Below are 22054 nucleotides of genomic sequence, written 5' to 3'. Positions count from 1 at the left end.
ACAGGCTATGCACAGTACTCTACAGTTCCCAATCTACACACAAAATGATGAATTCATATGCTTCCCTTTTTTAATTTTTAATTTATATGCTTCCCTAACTAAACTGTAAGAAGGATCACAAGGTTCTTTCCATTTTGATGGAAAGAAGAAGATGATGAAGAGTGAAAATTGTAAAATGTATAGCAAGCTGACGAGAATTTGGACTGAACTTTGCCACTTTGTGTTTGTTCTGTACTAACTGGATTTGAATGTCTTTCCTAAGCGTCATTAGCTGCTGTGAGGAAGAAATAGTTTCTATTGAATAGATAGAAGTTAGGGGGGAGGGGGGGTGGTTACGTATGGCCTCTGTTCGGAATCGGGTGCCTGGGTCTGTTTCCCGACGGTTCAGTAAATGATAATGATAGTCATGATAGTGGCTGACTGCTCGCTGGCTAAATTACAATTAGCCAATTAGTCGTCTTTCAATACAGTTAATGATACTGATGAATTCGTGGGTTAGCCCAGAGTTGTTAACCGTTGTCAAAACAATCATACTAACAATAACTGAGCGTGTTGAATCAACAGTTTGATATCACCATGACAACGGCAGGAAAAACTCTGCTCGCATTCTGCAGAGTCAGGAAGAGAGTTTGTGTGTGTTGCGTCATTAAACTGACATGCTGAGTCATTACCAGACAGACTTTAAATCGGCGTGGAAGGCTGATCCTCAACCCCTGCTGCAGCCACAGTCGGCTGCAGGCTGCTTAAAGTCATAACGGCGAAAGCTTTTAATATAGTCCTACTCCCTTTTATTCCAGCACTTATTTCACTTACCTTTTATGATAGGGATGTGTATTTATTTAACCAAATTGCAATCAATTCAATAATTTAATTTATCGTTGTTATAATTTGGTTGTCATAATGTGACGCCGGGGTATTTCTCTTCATCAGTCCGGATGAGAGATCAGGGTACAGTAGACAGAGGGGGGGGGGGAAACTATTTTTAATAAGTGAAATACCTCCCGCTCATCATCCTGTCCAGTGGCTCCTTTAAATCCCTTTTTAATTGCTTTTTAAATAACTGAACTTTGCCCCTATAAATCGGTGACATCAAATGATTCAAATACTGACTTTAACGCTAGATGTGATCTTAGTTTTAGTTTTATTTCTTCATATCTCGCTGGCTGTGAGCCAAGGTACACAACACTGAACAGAGACAAGAGTTGCATTAGTAGTCTCACTTGAATGATTCACAGGAAAACAAAAACTGAGAGTGAGTTTAAGGTCAAGAGTTCAGTTAGGAGTTAGCAGAGGAAGCAGCCGCCATCTTTACTGATCAGACAAACACACACACAGAGCACTGACTGACCTCAGTCTACTTTATTAACTCTTTCATCTCTGCACCGTCACACTATTTATACTCTTGTTAGGTTACAGAAACACTTTGACTTGTATAGGCACATTGTATGTTTGTTGGTCATTGTTACTTTTTATATATCTTAATATGTGAGCCTCTTTTTGCTTCCTAATACTTAGATGTTGGGATCTGTGTGTTCAGCTCTCTCTCTTCCTGTGAAGTGCTCTGTGTGTAACATGACAAACATGCAGTAGTGACCTTCATGACCTCAGTCTCCTCTTCTCTCTCTCTCTGTATCCTTTGGATTAAACACAGATGGAATCAGCTCTCAGATCATCTTTATTTCTTTATCACAACTGGAGACATAGGTGTGTCTGAATGTGTGTGTGTTTAATTGTCTTGTTGTTGTTAGAAGTCAGTTCAGCGTCATGGCTGTGTCCTTCCCAGAAGAACCTGAATGTGAAATGACATGTTTTGTAATCAGATAAAATAACTTGTTGAACTGAACTCATGTATAGTGTATTGATCTTGTTTCCTTGCAGACCACCAGCTGATCTCCTACTGTTGTGTATCAGAGTATAGTCCAGCCCAACCTGCTCTACTCTTCCTACTGTTTCTCCAACATGCTTTCTGGCACAAACCGGGCCAAAACTCATACTACAAAATAAATCTTCCCCACCACCCACACTCTCAGATCCCAATTTCAAGCCCATCACATTACACTGTGATAATGATCCGAGCCAGATAATCCTTTGTTGTTTATTCCCAAACCTGAGTTACACATGCAGATATTTCATATGCTTTACATACATGCTTTTAATGTCACTTAAATCTATTTTATAGACCTACTATACACACTGTGCAGAAAACGTAGCTTCTTCTTTTTCAGGCTAACTTGTCCTAACAGGGAGAATACTAAGATCATACACAGTTATATACAGCATAACTACATTATCAATAATCTACATTAGATAATGACAAGGTAACTCTGTCTACAAAGTATTTAGACATCAATCATTAAACCAAACATCTCTTCATAGCCCACATCATGTTTGTCCTTATTCAGCCCCTCCCCACGGGTTAAACACGGTCCAAATTCTTGTCTCTTGGCAGATTTCACCATGACAACAACAGGAAAAACTCTGCTGGCTTTCTGCAGAGTCAGGAAGAGAGTCAGTGTGTGTTACGTCATCATACAAACAGACATGCTGTGACTCGCTACCGGATAGGCTTCTCTACTCAAATCACTCAGTTTACCTTTGTGTCAACAAATTTTAAAGTCATATAGACCAAAGATTTTAATATATTACCTATATATTCCTATGATATAAGCTTCCATTCAAACTGTAAACTGGATAAAAAAGTCCCCTCTCTGAGACAAATCCAAAGAGATTCTTTAACCCACAGTTTGTAATTTGCCACAAATTAAAACGTCTATTGACAGAAATATTAATCTTCTTCTCCTCCATACTATAGACCTGTCAGTGTCTGAGCTCTGATAGAGATGCTGAGTGAGTTAATGAGACTTCCCAGTGAAATGCTCCTCTGGAGAACAGGGTGAAAGCTGCCTCCTGCTGGCTGTCTGACTGCATTACATCAAGCTTTCTTCTCAAAGCCTCAGCACCTGATTGGCTCAATGTATGCATCATCAGGTCATCTTTAGTTATTAACACTGAACACTATCATATATGTGTTTATGTGAGAGAATGACTGTCCGGGGGGGGGCATCTAACTTAACCCTGCTGTTATCCTCAAATGTACTAACATCTGTTATCAAGGACAGCAGGAGGTTGAATTAGCTCAGGCCCCACCCCTCCAGCACACTAGGTGATGCAATTAGTAAGAAATATGAAGTTGATTCAAAACTCCACAAAGATAAAAGCACAGTGTGATTTAATAGATTTTTATCAAAAGGACTCAAGAAAAGTGTATTATCAAGTATTATTTTACTATCTTAAACACATAACGATTGAGAAGATTTGAGTTTTATTATTACTTATTTATTATGATTTTAGTTTAGTTGTTGAGTACTGTACACAGCCTAATATTAGATATCCTGATCCACCCTCCACATCAGATGATGGCGGTAAGTCACCAAGAAGAAGAAGAAGAGACCTGCTGCCATGTTACTTCACCAACAGCTGCATGCTGATTGTAGCTAACATGCTAAATGCTAACATGCTGATGGATGATCCTCCACCTCAGGTTCAGACAGGTGAGTTCAACAACACACTCTCTGGGACGGATGGTACTGTTCAGAGGAAGGTTGCTAGGAAACGTAGTGTGTGTGTGTGTCTGTGTGTGTGTGTGTGTGTGTGTGTGTGTGTGTGTGTGTGTGTGTCTGTGTCTGAAGCTGCTGGAGTTTATATTGTTTATTCATCTCTGTGTTGTTATCATGCAGCTTAATAATGTTATTAGTAATTTTGTTTGTTGCACCTGCCGCGGTGTCCGCGTGTTGTCGGTCATTTTAGTTTAAAGGGGCTGTAGGTAGGATTGTGAAGATCCAGTCAAAAAAACATCAACTTCTCAGTCCCTCCCCCCCTTTCCACTAAAGCCCAAAATGGTCTCCTAACCCCCTCCCCACAAGGGAGAATGAATGCGTGTGCATGAGCAGTGATTGACATGCAGTTAGATACCTCCCCTGGCCCTGATTGGTGCATCTGAACAGGGAGCGGTGAATTTTTGCAAATCGCACTACAGGCTGTAGGTGGTGCCAGAGGAGCCGGATTTTATTTTAAATGACCTGCTTCATGTAGTTCTACTGGAACATAGGGTCAGTTTCAGCAAATATGACAGAAAGTTAGTTTTATAAATCTTACCTACTGCACCTTTAACTCTCTAAGTTTTGTCTCTGATTAAATGAATCAGCTGTTGGTTTGGACATTCTGTGGTGAGATGTCATGTTTGCGTTTGCAATTTGAATGCTCTTTATTTTGTTGGCCAAACACAGCAAAGTTACTGTCATATAGTCATGGTTAAAATAAAAAAAAATACCTAGCCTAAATGAAAGACCAAGCCAACAGAGTGAACTGTGAGCTGAACTGAGTAAGAATACCAGAATACCAGATATGGTTAACCACATCCCTTTGAAACTCTGAGTGGCTTTAATGTAGAGATACTTGTTGTGGGCAAAAATATAAAATGAGAAAGGTAAAGATGGAAAAACATCACACACAATGAGGTTAATATATTGGAGCGTCCTGGTAGCAAACATGGAGGAAGGTTTCCCAGCTTAGATCAATTATTGCAAGAGTAAAGACATGAGCTGATTCCTTAAGTGTCCTAGAGAATCAATGTGAAGCCTCAGAGGCCCGCTTTGTCGAAAGCAGTGATGGTCACAGTAGCAGTAATAATCAACTCGTTTTTTAACTACTACTTCCTCTTCCCTCCCCCCTCCAGTCTCTCTGACTGTGAGTCCCAGCAGCTCTCAGATGTTTGAAGGACAGTCTGTCTCTCTGAGCTGTGAGGAGGACGACAGCTCTGCTGGATGGACTCTGAGGAGGAACACAACCAGAGAAACCAGGACTCAGTGTGGAGATGGCTGGGGAAGACCTGCTGGTTCTTCCTGCAACAGTCAGTATTGATGAAGCTGTGTGTGAATGGATGACATGCTGTAGTTTGTCTCTGTGTTGAGGTGGACCAGTGATCCTGCAGAGTCCTGTCCTCCCTGTGATGGAGGGAGAAGACCTCACTCTGACCTGTAGAACAAAGATGTCCTCCAACCTCCCAGCTGGTTTCTATAAAGATGGCTCCTTCATCAGGACTGAGCCTGCAGGTCACATGACCATCCACCATGTTTCCAGGTCTGATGAAGGCCTCTACAAGTGCGACATCAGCAGTGTTGGAGAGTCTCCACCCAGCTGGGTCTCTGTCACAGGTGAGGAGGTAACCTTTGATTTCAGGAGTTCATTCATCCAGATATTCACCTGACAGCTGATTCTCTCCGCAGGGAAACCTACGAACTCAGGCCCACCTACTTCTGCAGCTCCGCCCTTGGCCTCAGACCCTCTCCACCTTGTTTTCCGACTGGTCGTCCACCTGGTGATGTTCTGTCCGTACTGCATCTCCACTTTCATCATGGTGTCTTTATATCGAGGCAGAGAAACAGGTAACACTCCGATTCATTCATTGGCCTTACAATCAATCAATCCATCTCAAAAGACCACTCCAGTGTTGATGATTAACAGTTGTCTCAGAGCAGAAGTATTCCATCACAACACATATTTCCATATCACATCTCGGTAACAGTTTATATGAAGGGGTGTGCATAAGACAGGACAAGACCCCCAACATTAATTTTTTTTGAATGTGAATGAATTTTGTCATTAAGTATGTTTTGGTTAATTACAACACTTTTAATGCCAACTTGGCATTGTATGAGATGGTTTTGTTATGACAACTTGACATTAATGAAGACAACATAAGCTGTCGATGTCTTACCAAGAAAATATAACCTGTTATAAATATGTCATGGCAGGCTTAATTAATAATATCATTAATTGGTAGGTTTACATTAAATTGTTTGTCATGAGACCATTATAAATGTACATATTTTATCTTGATCTCCAGAAAAGTGTAACCATTTGAACTTGTCATAAAGATGTCATCAACGTTATAAGACCAGTTTATGACAGTGTATGCAGTACCAAGGGGATTTCATGAGCTTTGGACAGATAATGTTGCTAAGGTTACCACTAACTGTAATTAGCATCTGTTAGCTAGTTAGTAGTCGGTAAACTGTACAGCTCTCAGTCACGAGGTGCAAAGAGCCAAACCCGGAAAGAAAACCATCTCTGTAATGTATTCCCCTGAGCGTTTTTTTTTCTCCTATCCCAGAATGCATCTGTGGTGTAGCCAGACCTTACTCCACAGCGCTGTGGAGATAGAACTGGCAATGGGAGAGTAGACTGTGAGCAACTGCAACTTAATGATTTCCCTGAGGGGATCAATAAAGTTTTCTTATTTCAGTTTTTTAGCTGATCAATTATCTACATTTTCTTTCTCAAAATTTTCAGAAGCCATGAGCAAACCTGGTCATTAAAGGACAGTTACCATACATAATAATGTGACATGTCATCATGAGGAAGATCAATGCTGTTTCTGTCTTTGGAAAAGTTTTTTTTTTACTCATTGGCGGCATAAACTCTCCCACTGTATTTATAGTAATGTGTGTGACTGTTGCAGAAGTGTAATCCAGGGGTTAATGAGCAGACTGCCAGTGGGAAATCTGAGCATGTTTAGAATATGAGTCCAAGATTGAACCTGTAAATCTGTGTTATTGCTCCACATGTAATACAGTTTTCATTTTTAAAGTCCGCCACCGGACACGTTTTAGAGATAGTTTGCCATGATTAATATTGTTTTCTCACTTAAAACGTTATAAAAGAACAAATGAAAAGTGGCTGGAATCACATCTACTTTTCTCCATCACTGAAAAAAATTGGATCTGGCCTCAACACCGACCAGTGGTGGGCAGACTAGACTAAATGTAGGATTTCTTTAGCGTTAAGTGACAGGTGATACAACTCTGTATGCCTCATAGGTAAAGGATGATGTTTAAAAGTAATGCTGGAGTGAATGAGAGTGTCCCATTTCCCAACTGAGGATCCGTCTGTCTCCGCATCTCTCCTGTGCACTTGAACACACCGCAAAGACTACAGCCGACGGCTAACTACCATGAGAAGAAGTAACTCTCCGTGCCAGTGAGCGGTGATAATCTATTCTTTATTCAAAAAGGCCAAAACCAGAAGCCAGATAGGACTGTGGGTATATAAACTATCATGATATGGGAAGACTATTTTCTCACCGCTCATAATTTAGGTTATTTTTTTGGAGAAAAAAAAAGTCCGAACAGTTGAAAATGTTACTGGCAGAAGATTTTGAGGGCGTGCGAAGACGAGGAATAGGTGCAAGTGAAGGAAACAAGTGAGGGAAACAAATAAGGTAACGGGATGTACCTGATGTGTACAAGTACAACAGTGGAAACAGAAGGAAATGGTGTGACACAGCAGACCTGGGGTCAGCTCAAAGAACAAAATGTGAACTGCTAATATAAATAAAAACAATGAATATCAGATTCAGAACAATTTATTGATTCTGCTCATGAAAATTGTTCATACAAAAGTAGCAAAACATGAGGATTCAAGTGTAACAAAGTGCAAAATACAAAATAAACAGAATCAGAAATGCCTGATCTGACCAAACACACAAACCGATGAATCCGAAGAACTCTTCACACCTCATTATAAAATACTAGTAGGCATGTTTAGAATGACTTGGCTTATAAAATATTAGTAGGCATGTTTAGAATGACTTGGCTTATAAAATACTAGTAGGCATGTTTAGAATGGCTTAGCTTATAAAATACTAGTAGGCATGTTTAGATTGGCTTATAAAATACTAGTAGGCATGTTTAGAATGGCTTGGCTTATAAAATACTAGTAGGCATGTTTAGAATGGCTTGGCTTATGAAATACTAGTAAGCATGTTTAGATTGGCTTATAAAATACTAGTAGGCATGTTTAGATTGGTTTGGCTTATAAAATACTAGTAGGCATGTTTAGATTGGTTTGGCTTATAAAATACTAGTAGGCATGTTTAGATTGGTTTGGCTTATAAAATACTAGTAGGCATGTTTAGATTGGTTTGGCTTATAAAATACTAGTAGGCATGTTTAGATTGGTTTGGCTTTATAAAATACTAGTAGGCATGTTTAGATTGGTGTGGCTTATAAAATACTAGTAGGCATGTTTAGATTGGTTTGGCTTATAAAATACTAGTAGGCATGTTTAGATTGGTTTGGCTTATAAAATACTAGTAGGCATGTTTAGATTGGTTTGGCCTCATGACCCCAAGGCACTTGATATGCAACTAACTACAAGGACCACGTCTGTGAACTGGTCAGATTTAGTCTGTGAACTAGGTCAATAAGAAAGACAACGTCTTTGAACTTTTCAGATATTTCTGTGAACTTATCAAGAGACAGACTGTGAACTGTCCCGGATTTAGCAAGGTTTACCGAGATTAAACTAAGCTTTGTAGCGACGGCTACATGGTAGTGAAAACTAGAACTACTGCAAACTTGTAATGGGTAACAAAAACACCAAGTCACTATTTTTTTTTTTTTTTTTTTACCTGCCCTACTGCACTACTACCTGTTTTAATTTGTGTTTTAATTGTTTTTAACTGCTCCTTAATGTTTTATGTAAAGCACTTTGAATTGCCCTGTTGCTGAAATGTGCTATACAAATAAAGCTGCCTTGCCCAACCTTAACTGTACTGAATACTACAGCGTCACTGTGTACTTGTACTTCAGAGGAAAACATTGTACTACATGTACCTAACAGAGAACCTTCCAGATTCAGAGTCTACTCACAAAATATCACAAATAAAATATGATTATTATTTCTTAAACTGTCCAGCGTCAGAATCAGATTCATTGGCTAAGTACAGACATGTAGTAGTAACATACTGTACAATAGAGACAGCAATATAAATAAGGCAAATATCAACATAATATACAAAAATACAAATATAAAAATAAGACAGAATATTAAGACAAGTACATATGGACTGGGATGTAGAGTGCAAAAAGTAATAGGGTAAAGTAGATTGCAAGGTGCATGATGGAATGAACCGACATTTGTACACCAATCTTAGTTTGTTGCTTGATACATAGATAGTTTCCACGAAAATGAACAAAAACAACACAAACAAGGGAGAACATTTTACACAGGCCACCATCTGTATCTTTTTTTTTGCATTGTATTAGAGTTGAAAATCTCCACCTTGAAGTAGCCTACATAGCGCTGATAATGCCTTCTTTTTACTTTAACTAAACATTTGCAGCAGAACTGGTACTCTGCAGTCACAGCCCGTTTTACCATACGGCCACGTTCAGACTGCAATCATCAATGTTTGAACACACCTTCTCATTCAATGCGTTTCCTTTTTATTTTCACGACTATTTACATTGTAGATTCTCACTGAAGGCATCAAAACTATGAATGAACACATATGGAATTATGTACTTAACAAAAAAGTGTGAAATAACTGAAAACATGTCTTATATTTTAGATACCTCCGTATTTTGCACTTTTAGACTCAGTGGCACCGTGACGAATGCCAGCCGGGGAGGAAAAAAAGAATAAAAACGACAACGCAACAGGCAAAGCAACAAGACCAAAGTTAATATTGGAGTGGCTAGAACAGCTGCATGTAAACGATGGAGATGCTAAGAGCTAATTTCGGGTTCGGCCACCGTAGGAGTTAAAACGCGCTCAGAATGGGAAGGGCTAGAAAGTAATATTCAGTTGGTTGTCATGTACAATTTCACCACTAGATGGGATAAATTCTTTATGTAGCTTTAACTGAACATTTGCAGCAGAGTTGGTACTCTGCAGTCAAACCTGTCTTTTTCTTAATGAAATCAAATGGCATTTCCTCATTTAGGGTCATGAACTTGTGTGTTCAATCTAGACACACTGATGTGTGGTGGAATGTCTGATCTGAGTTTGTATACAAAGATGATGTTGCGGGCCATTTTGACGTTAGTCTGAGGACACGTGAACTCACCACAGACAGTTGCCTTGGTCATGGAATCCCGACGGTGTGCTGCTGAGAGTGAACAGGCGAAACACTGGAATGGATATGTGGCGCTATTTGAAACGACCGGGAAACACTGATGTATGACACTGCCAATTAGATAGATTTACTTGTTAAGCGAATATGTATATATATTATTTTTTTTAGGTTGTTCGAAATAAAAATCTAATTCATTCATTCAATTTGATCTAAAAAAATTTGAAAAACAACACACTATTTCTAGTACCTGTGAGTTGTCAAACACGCGTAGTGGCAGATGCTTCATCAGTCGTAGTAGGAGGGACTGATGGGGTGTTAGGTCTTCTTTATATCAGGACACCAACCACTGCAACAGCTACAAGAAACAGTCCAACTGGAACACCTGCTGTCAGGCCAACAGGAGCGGAGTTTCTATCCTCAGGGACAACATTCATGGAGTTTTCATCCTTGGAGTTTCCACTGTTTGGACCTGGAGATGAATAAAACTTATGAGTAAGTAAATGTGTGGATAGTGGAGCAGCTTTCATCCTCTCTGATGTTTGAAACTGCAGCTACGACCTGATACTCAGAAACACTCACCTGGTTCTCTAACCTGCAGACAGATGGTTCTGATTGGCTCAGAGTCGATGATGGCTCTCTTTTTACGTCTGAAATCAGCTGGTGCAACTCGACACTCGTATGTTCCGTCGTCGTGTCTGCTCACATTCTTCAGAATTAAAGACACGTCTCCGTCCTTCAGCTGTCTGTCCACCAGCTCCACCCTCTCCTTAAAGGATGGATGCTGTTTGTAAGTATCCAAGTGTCCATCTCTGTAGAAGAGGGCATACTCTGGTTCCAGGTCAGGTCTGCTCCACTCTACAGCTCTGAAGGAGGGATCAGCAGCCTGACATGGCAGAGTGGCATCATCTCCAGGGTACACAACAAGTTTGTCTGAAAAACAATGAAATAATATTGATGAACAATATTAATAAATTCATAGGTAAATGTTAATTAAAAAATATATTTCGCAAAACATTTCACAGTGTGCAAAGAGAGAGAGAGAGAAAGAGCGAGAAAGAATGAAAGAGAGAAAAATAATAAAAAGTTATTCCATTTAAAAAAAGACTTTCACCCAGGAAACAGGTGTTCATGTCCTGGAAGAAGTTAAGGAGAAAACACAAGACTTTCACCCAGGAAACAGGTGTTCATGTCCTGAAGAAGTTAAGGAGAAAACACAAGACTTTCACCCAGGAAACAGGTGTTCATGTCCTGAAGAAGTTAAGGAGAAAACACAAGACTTTCACCCAGGAAACTTTGGTATCTAAGCTTTAGCCTCTAATGGATTTCATTTCTCATTACAGGTGCTATATACTGCAAATAAAGTTATACTTATAATTTCTACTGGCAACTGCAGACTTAACCCTGTTTTGGAATCATTAGCATACAGCACTGTGATGTGATTGAATGGCACCATTCGCCCAGCCAATCAGAGCCGTCTTTTTAAATTCAGACTCCATATTAAACTTCCATCTTTTCATTTATTTATTTTTTATTCCAATTTTTGTTGGGAAAATGTTCCAGATTATTTTGTAGATATGAGTCAGGAGTCAAACTGATGTTTCCCAACAGAATATGAGAGTTGGATCCCAAAAAAGTAACATTTTACTAATGTCTGCAAATTTGCATGAATAAACTAATTTCAATCTCTTCAAGCTAAAGGCTGGTTCCCATATTAAATACATGTAGAATATATTATTCATATATTATTTAATATCTTCGCTGGTTTTAAAAAGGGTCACATTGTGTTTCTCCTGTACTAACTGAATTTTAATGTCTGTCCTATGTGTAAGTGTTGAGGGTAGCTGCGGTGAGTAGTCTTGAGCAGGTATTAACACTCAGGGTGAGTCAAAGGTGATGTGAAATTGATGGGCTTTTATTATGGTTAACCCAATTAAGGCCCACAGGCACAAAATGATAATAAAAAGATTAACAAAATTAAGGAAAGTAACTAAAAGGTACTTTAAAGAAAACAAAATAAAATTGACTTGAGAGTCAAAACAATCAGAAATACAAATACACAACTATGCACTAATAGACTTTAAATCAGGTTATCACATAGAGGACATCCAGCAGACTTACGTCCTACACCCTCCCAGTACACTCCAGCTCTGTCTTCCGAGAAAACACTATGGCCACTCTATATAGCCTGACGCCGGCCCCTCAAATTGGAACATACCAACATACACAATACAGGGGTGGCTCAGGTGAGTACACCAATAAGGCTTAATACAGCCAAAATATATATATAGCTGAAAATCTAGACTGATACAGCATATAATGTATACAATGGTCATTACAATTAACCACAGCCACAAGACATCTTGTTGGCTGTAAAATATAATACATAAAATACAGGTCAACTTCCTGTTACCCCGGAAGTAACAGACCCAATTAAACTCAAGGATAGCAGCAAACCTTCCCCTATAACAAAGAGCACATAGTAAGCCTAAACCATTTTACACTCTGTATACTTTTACACTTAATAAACAAACATTAGTTAACAAAGGCTCAAGTGTTGTGGTGGTTCTTATAACCGGAGATGTTTGTGACAATCTGTACGGTTTTAAACATTAAACAATGATGTATAGATGAATATAACTAGGACTATAGCAAATCACCACAGTAGGGATTAATATGGGGAATTTGATGAATGACAAGATATAAAACCAGCATAAATAACCGAACATAAAGACGGTCAAACAAACATATTCAGCCAACGTCTTCACTTTTTTTGAGATATGAAATATGTAGCGATGGCTACCGTGACTGCAGCCATGCGCCCGTCACAGTAAGAAATGATGCACACACAGAGGTGTCAAGTAACCAAGTACAAACACATTTTACCTTAATTAATTAGAAATTTGGGGTATCTATACTTTACTGGAGTAATTATTTTACAGCAGACTTTTACTTCTTCTCTGTCCAGTTTTGTTATCTTACATCGTTGCCCTCACAGATTCCTGCAGCTAAGCTTGGATGGACATTTACATTCCAATAAAGGCTATTGATAGCATGACTCTGAAGTCTAAGTTTGACTTTTTGCACTATTACAAATTGTAATACTATTTACTTATAGTTGCCTATAAGTATTGCAATTTACAATACTTATAGGCAACTAGTCATCATATCTTCCACTCCATGAAACACATGTTAATGCGCAGTAGTACACATATATGGTTCTTTAATGTATTTGCATTGTACTCAAAGCTTTTGTCCTTAATGGCATTTTTTCGCTTACATTACTTTTACTTTTATACTTTAAGTAGTTTTGAAACCAGTACTTTTACACTTTTACTTGAGTAAAAAGCTTGAGTTGATACTTCAACTTCTACAGAAGTCTTTTTAAACCGTAGTATCTATACTTCTACCTGAGTAATGAATATGAATACTTACAAGGTTATAATCGTTAACGAAAACGAACGAAATAACGAAAACAAGGTGGGAAAAAACATCTTCGTTAACTGAAATAAAAATAAAAACAAGGCATTACAAAAAAAAACGAAAAATAAAGTAAAACTGTAATGTCTGTTTGCAAAACTAACTAAAATGAAATAAAATTATTGCGTAAATGTCCTTAGTTTTCGTCTTTGTCAATGTCTTTCACAGATCAAATAACGTTATATCTTTCAGAATTGACATTTCCGAACACAGTCCTGTTTTATTCAGTCTATGCCGTAGACATATATAGTTTCCGACTGGAAATCCAGAAATTCCAACATTCCACGTCAAATTGAACACAACATGTCCATGCCCCTCGCCTGGCATCATAGCGGTACCGAAAGTCGTAAGAAAGCGGCAGAGTCCTATTTGATTATGACTGTGTCAGATAAAAGCAAGTGCCTCGCAGTGGAAGGTGGTAAAATAAGTGGACAATTAAGAGTAAAATCCCACGAATTTGAAAGTACTTTTGAGAAGCGCGCACAAGGAGGCTAAGCTACCGAAACAGAAGCTAATATAACCCCGGTGTTATGTGCCTTCTGGTTTTTCCACCTACTGGTTTCCGAGCCTGTCCAGATGCCGTGTAAACCTATCAACCTACCCACATCAACAGATTCGCTACATATTCATAAACATTTTATTGGCCTTTGCATGTCGCAACTCAAATAAAAACTACACTGAACTGAACTGAATATCTGAGACCTACATTACTATAACATTGTACAGCGTGTTTTAAAAGTAATTAAGATGATCCTTGTCGCCCTGGATTCGAACCTTCCTCAGCAAAAATAAAAATATACAAATCCACTTTGCTGTCCACTTCACTATCACGTTAATCACATCAGTCAACAGGACATGAATCACTGTTTATCTGAGTACTCTGAAACAACAAGTTAATTTGATTTAGGCTTAAAAACATAACTATAGTGTGCGCTCCAACCTTCTACTACACCTCTGCGCTATCCTTGTACAAGGATATGTCATAAATTATAGCAGGCAGCACACGGATTCTGAAACAATGGGTCTAAAACAACTGGTTACCCTGGGCTGGAAACGTGATCTCAAGGCTCTCAGACAGCTAGGCTACAATAACAAGTTCCTCGGATTTATGAAAAGAAGCAATATTTCTATTGACATGGCTCAAATGCCTAAATCTTTTCAAAAGTCTCTCCAAAGTTCAAAACACCTGTTTATGTATGTCTTCTTTAGTCTGTTGGCTATTTAGGTTTTTTTTCTGTCACAGTTACTAACACATTTTGCACTTACTGCTGCGTCTTGTGTAGACTGTTGACATACAGTATCTCACAAAAGTGAGTACACCCCTCACATTTTAATAAATATTTCATTATATCTTTTAATGGGACAACTCTGAAGAAATTACACTTTGCTACAATGTAACGTATTAAGTGTACAGCTTGTATAACAGTGTGCTGTCCCCTCAAAATAACTCAACACACAGCCATTAATGTCTAAACCGCTGGCAACTAAAGTCAGTACACCCCTATGTTAAATTCCCATAGAGGCAGGCAGATTAGTTTATTTTTAAAGGCCAGTTATTTCATGGATCCAGGATATTATGCATCCTGATGAAGTTCCCTTGGCCTTTGGAATTAAAATAGCCCCCCCACTTCTTCACATACCCTTCACCATACCTAGAGATTGGCATGGGCTACTTTCCATAAAATCATCTCTCACTGCAAATCAAACCAGCTATTAGGCTAACTGACATAAAACCATGCTAATCTCTAGGTATGGTGAAGGCTATTTTAATTTAGCATTTAACATAGGGGTGTAGTGACTTTTGTTGCCATCGGTTTAGACGTTATTGGCTGTGTGTTGAGTTATTTTGAGGGGACAGCACATTTACACTGTTATACAAGCTGTACACTTAATACTTTACATTGGAGCCAAGTGTAATTTCTTCAGTGTTGTCCCATTAAAAGATATAATGAAATATTTACTAAAATGTGAGGGGTCTACTCACTTTTGTGAGATACTGTATTAGTGCTCATCATCATATGTACATTTTATGTACTGGTGTTATTGATGAATACATTGTGAATACATATTTCTAAAGTGGTATGATGTTTTTGTTGACCTATTATTACACAATACTTTTTTCTGACCTATTTCAATCTTGCCCCCAACAAATAAGCCAAATTACAAAAAAGACTAAAACTAAGTTCTACTAACTAACTAAAACTAAGCATTTAAAAAAAAATGCTAAACTAAACTAGCAAACTCGATTTAAAAACTAATTTCAAAACAAAAAGTCAAAACGAAATAAAAATAAAATCTAATGAAAAATGCAAAACTATAATAACCTTGGTGCACACATAACCCTCTCCCTCTATCTGTCCGTCCGTCCCCCCACCCACACACACACACACACACACACACACATTTTGTTTCATTCAAAACTGCGCAGTTAGAAGCACGTGTGACGATCCCTCTTTTAAATGTTAAAGTAACTGACAAAGTTGAACACTGTTGAAGTTAAAAAGTTAAAACCCGGCTTATGTTTTGAAAACAGTGTTTTTTTTTGTTTGTTTTTTAAACTCTCTTGTTATTCGTACAGAACAATCAAGTTACAGTCTCACATGAAATATATTCGTTTTACTTTTTCATTTCAAAACAAAAACCCCTGTGGTCTCCCTCCCTCAAACCCACCCTCATCAGAACTTCTGTGCGTCTCAGTATGTCACCAATCAAACAAAAGATAATAGTGAGTCACCTGTACATTTACACAAAATCCAGTGATATTAAAAAATAAAAAAATAAATAAATAAAAAAGCCATCCCAATAGTACGTAAGACAATAATGCAGACTTCATTAGGCCTCTGCCATCAAACTATCAAAGTGCTTCACATGTCATTAGGGAATCTCAGGAAGAGACTTAAGTTTTTCAAAATACGTTATTAAAGGGTTCCAGATATCATAAAAAAGGTCGTCAGACCCCCTAAGTGCATACTTTATCTTCTCCAATTTCAGATAAATCATAAGATCAGTCAGCCATACAGATACTTTTGGTGGACATGGGGATTTCCAATGTAAAAGAATTTGCCGCCTGGCAATCATAGTTGAGAAGGCTAATACATCCTTATATCTAGCAAGCCCTACATGGTCACTCTGCACTGTTCCAAAGATCGAAGTATATACATTAGGCTCACATTCTATTTCTATAACTTCAGATAACGTTTTGTAGACCCCTGACCAAAAGTGATCCAAACGTGGGCATGGCCAGAACATGTGGGTCAAGGTTGCTGGAGCACTATTACACCTGCTACAATTTTCATTCATGCCTAAAAATATTTTTGCCAGTTTAGCTCTAGAAAAATGTGTCCTATGTAAAACTTTAAACTGGATTAAGCTCAAACGAGCACAGGATGTTGTCCCATTTACCCTACGCACCGCTTCCTCCCATGTACTATCCGATATTGTCTCTCCTAGTTCATCATCCCACTTTGCTTTAATCTTATCCAGAGTATTGTCACTATGGGAAGTGATGATATTATACATTCTGGAAATAAGTCCCTTTAATTTAGAAGACACTTCCAAGATATCATCCAAACCGGATGGCTCTGGTACATTTGGAAAAGCCGTCGAATTACTACGAATAAAGTGACGAATCTGTAAATATCTAAAATGGTTTGAGCAGGGGAGATCAAATTTTTCACATATGTCTTTGAAACTTGCAAATACACCATCCTTATAAAAATCTTTAAATCTGACAAGGCCTTGCCTTTTCCACTCCAAAAAGGTTGCATTTATTCTAGCTGGTAAAAATAAATGATTATGGCAAATTGGGGCTTGAATGGAAAAATCAGGAAGACCCAAATGTTTTCTAAATTGTAGCCAAATACGTAATGTATTGCTGACCGTTGGATTTAAGGTATGTGTTGAAATCGCCAAAGGGATTTTAGAAGTTACTAAAGCTAAGAGTGATGTTGACAGACACGAGTTATTCTCAGATTCACACCAGTCCATATCTGGTGACTGACACCAATAAAGTATTTTCTGGCAGTTAGCCACCCAATAGTAGAACTGTAAATTTGGCAGACCCAAGCCTCCATTGGAACGATGTCTTTGAAGGAGTCTCTTTTGAAGCCTAGAAGCTTTACCTGCCCAAATAAATGATGTTATACACCTATCAAGAGATTGAAAGAATAACTTAGGCAGATAAATTGGAAGGCACTGAAAAAGATAAAGGAATCTAGGGAGAACATTCATTTTAATACAGTTAATCCTACCAACCAATGACAAATTAATGGCATTCCACCTCTGAAAATCGGACTTTAATTTGTCTACTAATGGAGTAAAGTTTTTATGGTATAGCTCAGGAAAGGTTGGAGTCAGATTAATACCTAAATACTTAAACCCATCTCTGGACATACAAAAAGGTAAATCTGAGTCCTGAAGAGACCGGGCCAAGGCATTTATAGGAAAACACTCACTTTTAGTTAGGTTAAGTTTATAACCAGAGACAACACTGAATGTTTGCAATATATTCAAAACATGGGGAATACAATGTATAGGGTCTGATAGGTACAACAATAAATCATCCGCATACAGAGATAACTTATGGGTCAATCCCCATCTATGAATTCCACATATTTCGGGCTTTGACTTGAACACAATAGAGAGAGGTTCAATAACTAAAGCAAACAGAAGTGGACTTATTGGTGATCTCTGCCGCGTACCCCTTGTCAGGGAAAAGAATTTGGAATGATACCCATTGGTAACTACTGAAGCCTTTGGACTAAAGTATAAAAGCTCAATCCAAGATCTAAAATTAGGGCCAAAACCAAATCTACTCAAACACTCAAACAAATAACTCCACTCTACCCTATCAAACGCCTTTTCAGCGTCCAATGAAATGACCACTTCTGCCACCACACTGGACGCTGGTGAGTATAAGACGTTTAGAAGGCGGCGCACATTCGAAAAAGAGTGCCGTCCCGTCATAAAACCCGTTTGGTCCGGGGAGATCACCTCTGGCATAACTTTTTCCAAACGGCGTGCAAGTGCTTTCGCCAATATTTTGATATCACAATTAAGGAGGGAAATAGGGCGATATGACCCACATTCCCTTCCATCTTTCCCTGGTTTTAACAATAAAGTTATGGAAGCTTCAGTCAAAGTCCTGGGCAAAGTACCTTTAGCTTTTGAGTCATTAAACATATCAAGTAAAAGTGGAATCAATTGCCCTGCAAATTTCTTAAAGAATTCAACTGGGTACCCATCCGGGCCGGGTGCCTTCCCATTTTGCATGTTCCTAATCGCATCCGCAATTTCAGTGTGCGAAACAGGGAGCTCTAATTCTGCTCTACTGATTGCACTAATCGTGGGCATATTTAAATTTCTGAAAAAATTATCCATAACTGTATTGTCTTTAGGAGCTTCAGATGAATACAAATTAGAATAAAATGCCTGAAATGTATCATTAATTTCTACAGGATCAACCGTAAGTTCCCTATTTTCTCTCATAATACACGAGATATGTTGCTCAGATGCTCTACTTTTTAACTGGTGGGCTAATAGACGACCCGACTTTTCCCCATGTTCATACATAATGCCCCGTGATTTCAACAACATCCTTGCAGTTTTTTCTGACGCAAACAGCTCACACTTAGCCTGATGTTCTACTTTTTCTTTATAAAGTTCTGAGCATGGGGAAGCTGAATATTGGCTATCTATCACCTGTACAGTTTTGATCAATCTTTCCTGCTCTAAACTTCTGCTTTTATTTAGCATGGATTTATATGAAATAATATTACCCCTAATAACAACCTTGAGTGTCTCCCATAAAATAGTTGGAGATACACCATCACCTCTATTAAAATCAAGAAACTCATCAATGGCTGATGAGATCATTTGACAAAATCCCTTCTCTTTCAGTAAAGAAGTATCCAATCTCCATGAAGTATACTCCGCACTTTTGTGTGATAAAGAAAGGTCTAAAAGTACTGGGGCATGATCAGATTCAACTATAGATGAGTATTACATTTTTTTAACCAAAGACAGCAGTGCTCTATCAATGAAGAAATAATCAATTCTACTATACGTATGGTGTACGTGGGAGAAATACAAATACGTTTTGCTCAATGGGAAACAGAAACGCCATGGGTCGACACAGCCTACCTGATCCATGAACAATGACAATCTTTTTGCCATTTTGGAGGGAGAGTTAGATTTTGGTTTAGAACGATCCAGAGACGGAGTAATTGTAAAATTTAGATCTCCCCCAAAAATTAGAGAATGGGAATTGAGACTTGGAATGGATGCTAACACTTTTTCAATAAATCCCTCATCGTCCCAATTAGGAGCATATACATTCACCAGTATGACAGGCTTAAAATATAAACATCCTAATACAATGACATATCGACCTTGTGAATCCTCTATTACCTTAGTTGGGTTAAATGGCACTTTCTTATGTATCAGGATAGCCACCCCCCTAGACCTATGAGTAAATCCAGAATGAAATAATTTACCCACCCATGTTTTCTTTAATCTGAACTGATCTTTCACTAATAAATGAGTTTCGTGCAAAAAAGCAATTTCACATTTAAAAATTTCAAATGTGCAAATATTCTTGCTCGTTTCACAGGACCATTCATCCCCTTGACATTCCAGCTTATAAACCTGACAGCTTCACCCAAGTCTTGATTAAGCCTACCCTTATTCATAAGAAAAAAAAACTCAAGACTAGTAGACCACAAATACTTAACAAAACTGACTCACAGTGAAAACACATGACGCATCTTCCCCTCACCTGAAACCCCCCACACCCCACACAACAAATACATAATAAACTGAAACCCATAGCGCGTGAACTGCCTATGTCTAGATCCCAAATTGGGATAAAGTGCAGGCTCGCTAAAGATGCCTTACCGGTGAACAACCTTTAAACACTATGTTATCTACAAGAGTCCCAACATTTGTCAATGTACATCAGTATGAAAGTGCCATACATTTTACAAGCTAAATAAGGCGAGTGTGCTTTTATCAATTAAGAGCGGAGTACCTAGTCATCAAGCAGACTAGATCAATTCCACCAAGCTTGTATTAAGTCCATCACCTCCCTTCACTCAGAGGACCGAATGCACTTGTCGTAGAATTCTTGTGCTTTGTCCGGTGAATCAAAGGTGAGCGTCTCTTCGCCCAAGATCACCTTCAGGCGGGCTGGATACACCAGGCGGAATTTCACTCCCTTCTCATACAATGCTCGTTTAATTCCGTTGAAAGCCCTGTGTTTTTTCGCCAGGGTAGCACTTAGGTCGGGATAGAACCGAAGGCTCGCATCATGGAACTTAACCTCATGGCTCCTTGCCCAACGCAGCGCTGCTTCTTTTTGTTGAAAACTCCGAAAGCACACCACAAATGCTCTAGCAGGCTTCCCGTGCGCTGGTCTAGGAGCCAACGATCTATGTGCTCTCTCCAATTCAGGTGGCTCAGCGAAGACACTCGACTCCAGACAGTCCATAAGTAGCTTTTCCATGAATTTGACTGGATCTTTGCCGTTCTCACTGCCCTCCGGAATATTCACAATTCGCAGATTCGACCTGCGTGATCTGTTCTCGAGATCATCCACCCGGTCTAACAATTCTTGATTTGCCACTTTCAGCGTGTTTATCGTTACTTCAGCAGTATTCAAGCGCTCAAAGTTCTCACCAGCTATAGCCTCCGTTGATGCTAGTCTGGTTTGGAACGAGTTGACGGTATCTCGTATAGCCTCCACAGCGTTCTGGAGTGGTTTTAGCGACCCTTGAATCAACGTGGATATATCTTCCATTAGAACAGATCTCTGCTTAGCTAGTTCAGACACCAGTTGAGGCATGGATACAACATCTTCCATCTTGCCGCCAGCCCTGTCCTCCGCCATAGCTGAAAGTTTGCTAGCAAGACTAGCCTGTCGTGTTGACAGTGTTTGCTGCGAGGATTTCGGTTTGCCACTCATTCCAGCCGTGACACAAAGTGTAGTATATGTTATCTCGCAAATGTATGATTCCTCAAAAACACAAATTGAAGCCCAGGGCGATGTTAAAACAGTATAATTTCAAAAGTTAACTGGGAGCTCCATACTGCGTGTCTCACCCCCACAGCGCCATACCAGAAGTCCCTTGAAAACAATGTTTAATGGGGCCTGCAGCCAAATTTAATCAAGTAACTACACTAATCAGCATTTGAGTGTCTCACCTAAAACCTAGCTTCTAAAGAATGAATCAGGTCATGTCTGACATTTAGCATATGAAGAAGACTCATTGTCCCCACAGGAAAGGTAACTATTGTTTCTGGTTTTGGGGAGCCACTCCCTGCAGGGCCAGACGTGATTAGAAAAAATGAAATTAATGCAAACTCTGTAAACTTGAACAGAATCGGCACTACCATGTGAAACAACCTTTGTCTGTGACCTGGGGTAAACCTAAAATCAGAGGTGTGTCTTTAATCAGACACCCACAATTCCACAGGAATATAATTCGGAAACTGAGGTGATGTCGACACTTCAATCTGTGACCCCGACAGGGGAAGCACGTTGAAGTCCGCTGTTTACAACGTATTGTTTGTCATGTCACATGACTGTTCTTCTGTAACTCCGCAAGGAGAAGCATGAGATCAGTCCGCTGTCAGCTGCAGTGTTTTATGTTTTATGTTTGA

The 22054-nt window shown here is 38.9% G+C and overlaps 2 protein-coding genes across 7 annotated transcripts in view; both read right to left on the bottom strand.

The window, feature by feature from the left end:
• LOC114574062 (low affinity immunoglobulin gamma Fc region receptor II-like) overlaps positions 1-22054 on the bottom strand; it is a 392591-nt gene that overhangs the window by 36600 nt on the left and 333937 nt on the right. The window lies entirely within an intron of this gene.
• LOC114574090 (CD276 antigen homolog) overlaps positions 1-22054 on the bottom strand; it is a 42783-nt gene that overhangs the window by 9859 nt on the left and 10870 nt on the right. For 2 of the 6 annotated variants that reach the window (XR_003695026.1, XM_028606406.1), the window contains exons 2-3: positions 10499-10849; positions 9607-10388 (exon numbers count right to left, since the gene is read on the bottom strand). Coding sequence is in view for 3 of the 6 variants with exons in the window: in XM_028606406.1 (XP_028462207.1) it covers positions 10246-10388; positions 10499-10849 (494 nt within the window). In the remaining 3 variants the exon portion in view is untranslated. Of the gene's footprint in view, positions 1-5401; positions 5421-9606; positions 10389-10498; positions 10850-22054 lie in introns of those variants that run through there. The other 4 variants (XM_028606405.1, XM_028606404.1, XR_003695025.1 and 1 more) reach the window with 3 other exon arrangements.

This window comes from Perca flavescens, chromosome 19 (assembly GCF_004354835.1).
Source record: "Perca flavescens isolate YP-PL-M2 chromosome 19, PFLA_1.0, whole genome shotgun sequence".
NCBI classification, from domain to species: Eukaryota; Metazoa; Chordata; class Actinopteri; order Perciformes; family Percidae; genus Perca; species Perca flavescens.
Note: the sequence above shows the minus strand (reverse complement) of the source record. Positions and strands in the feature narration are given on the sequence as shown.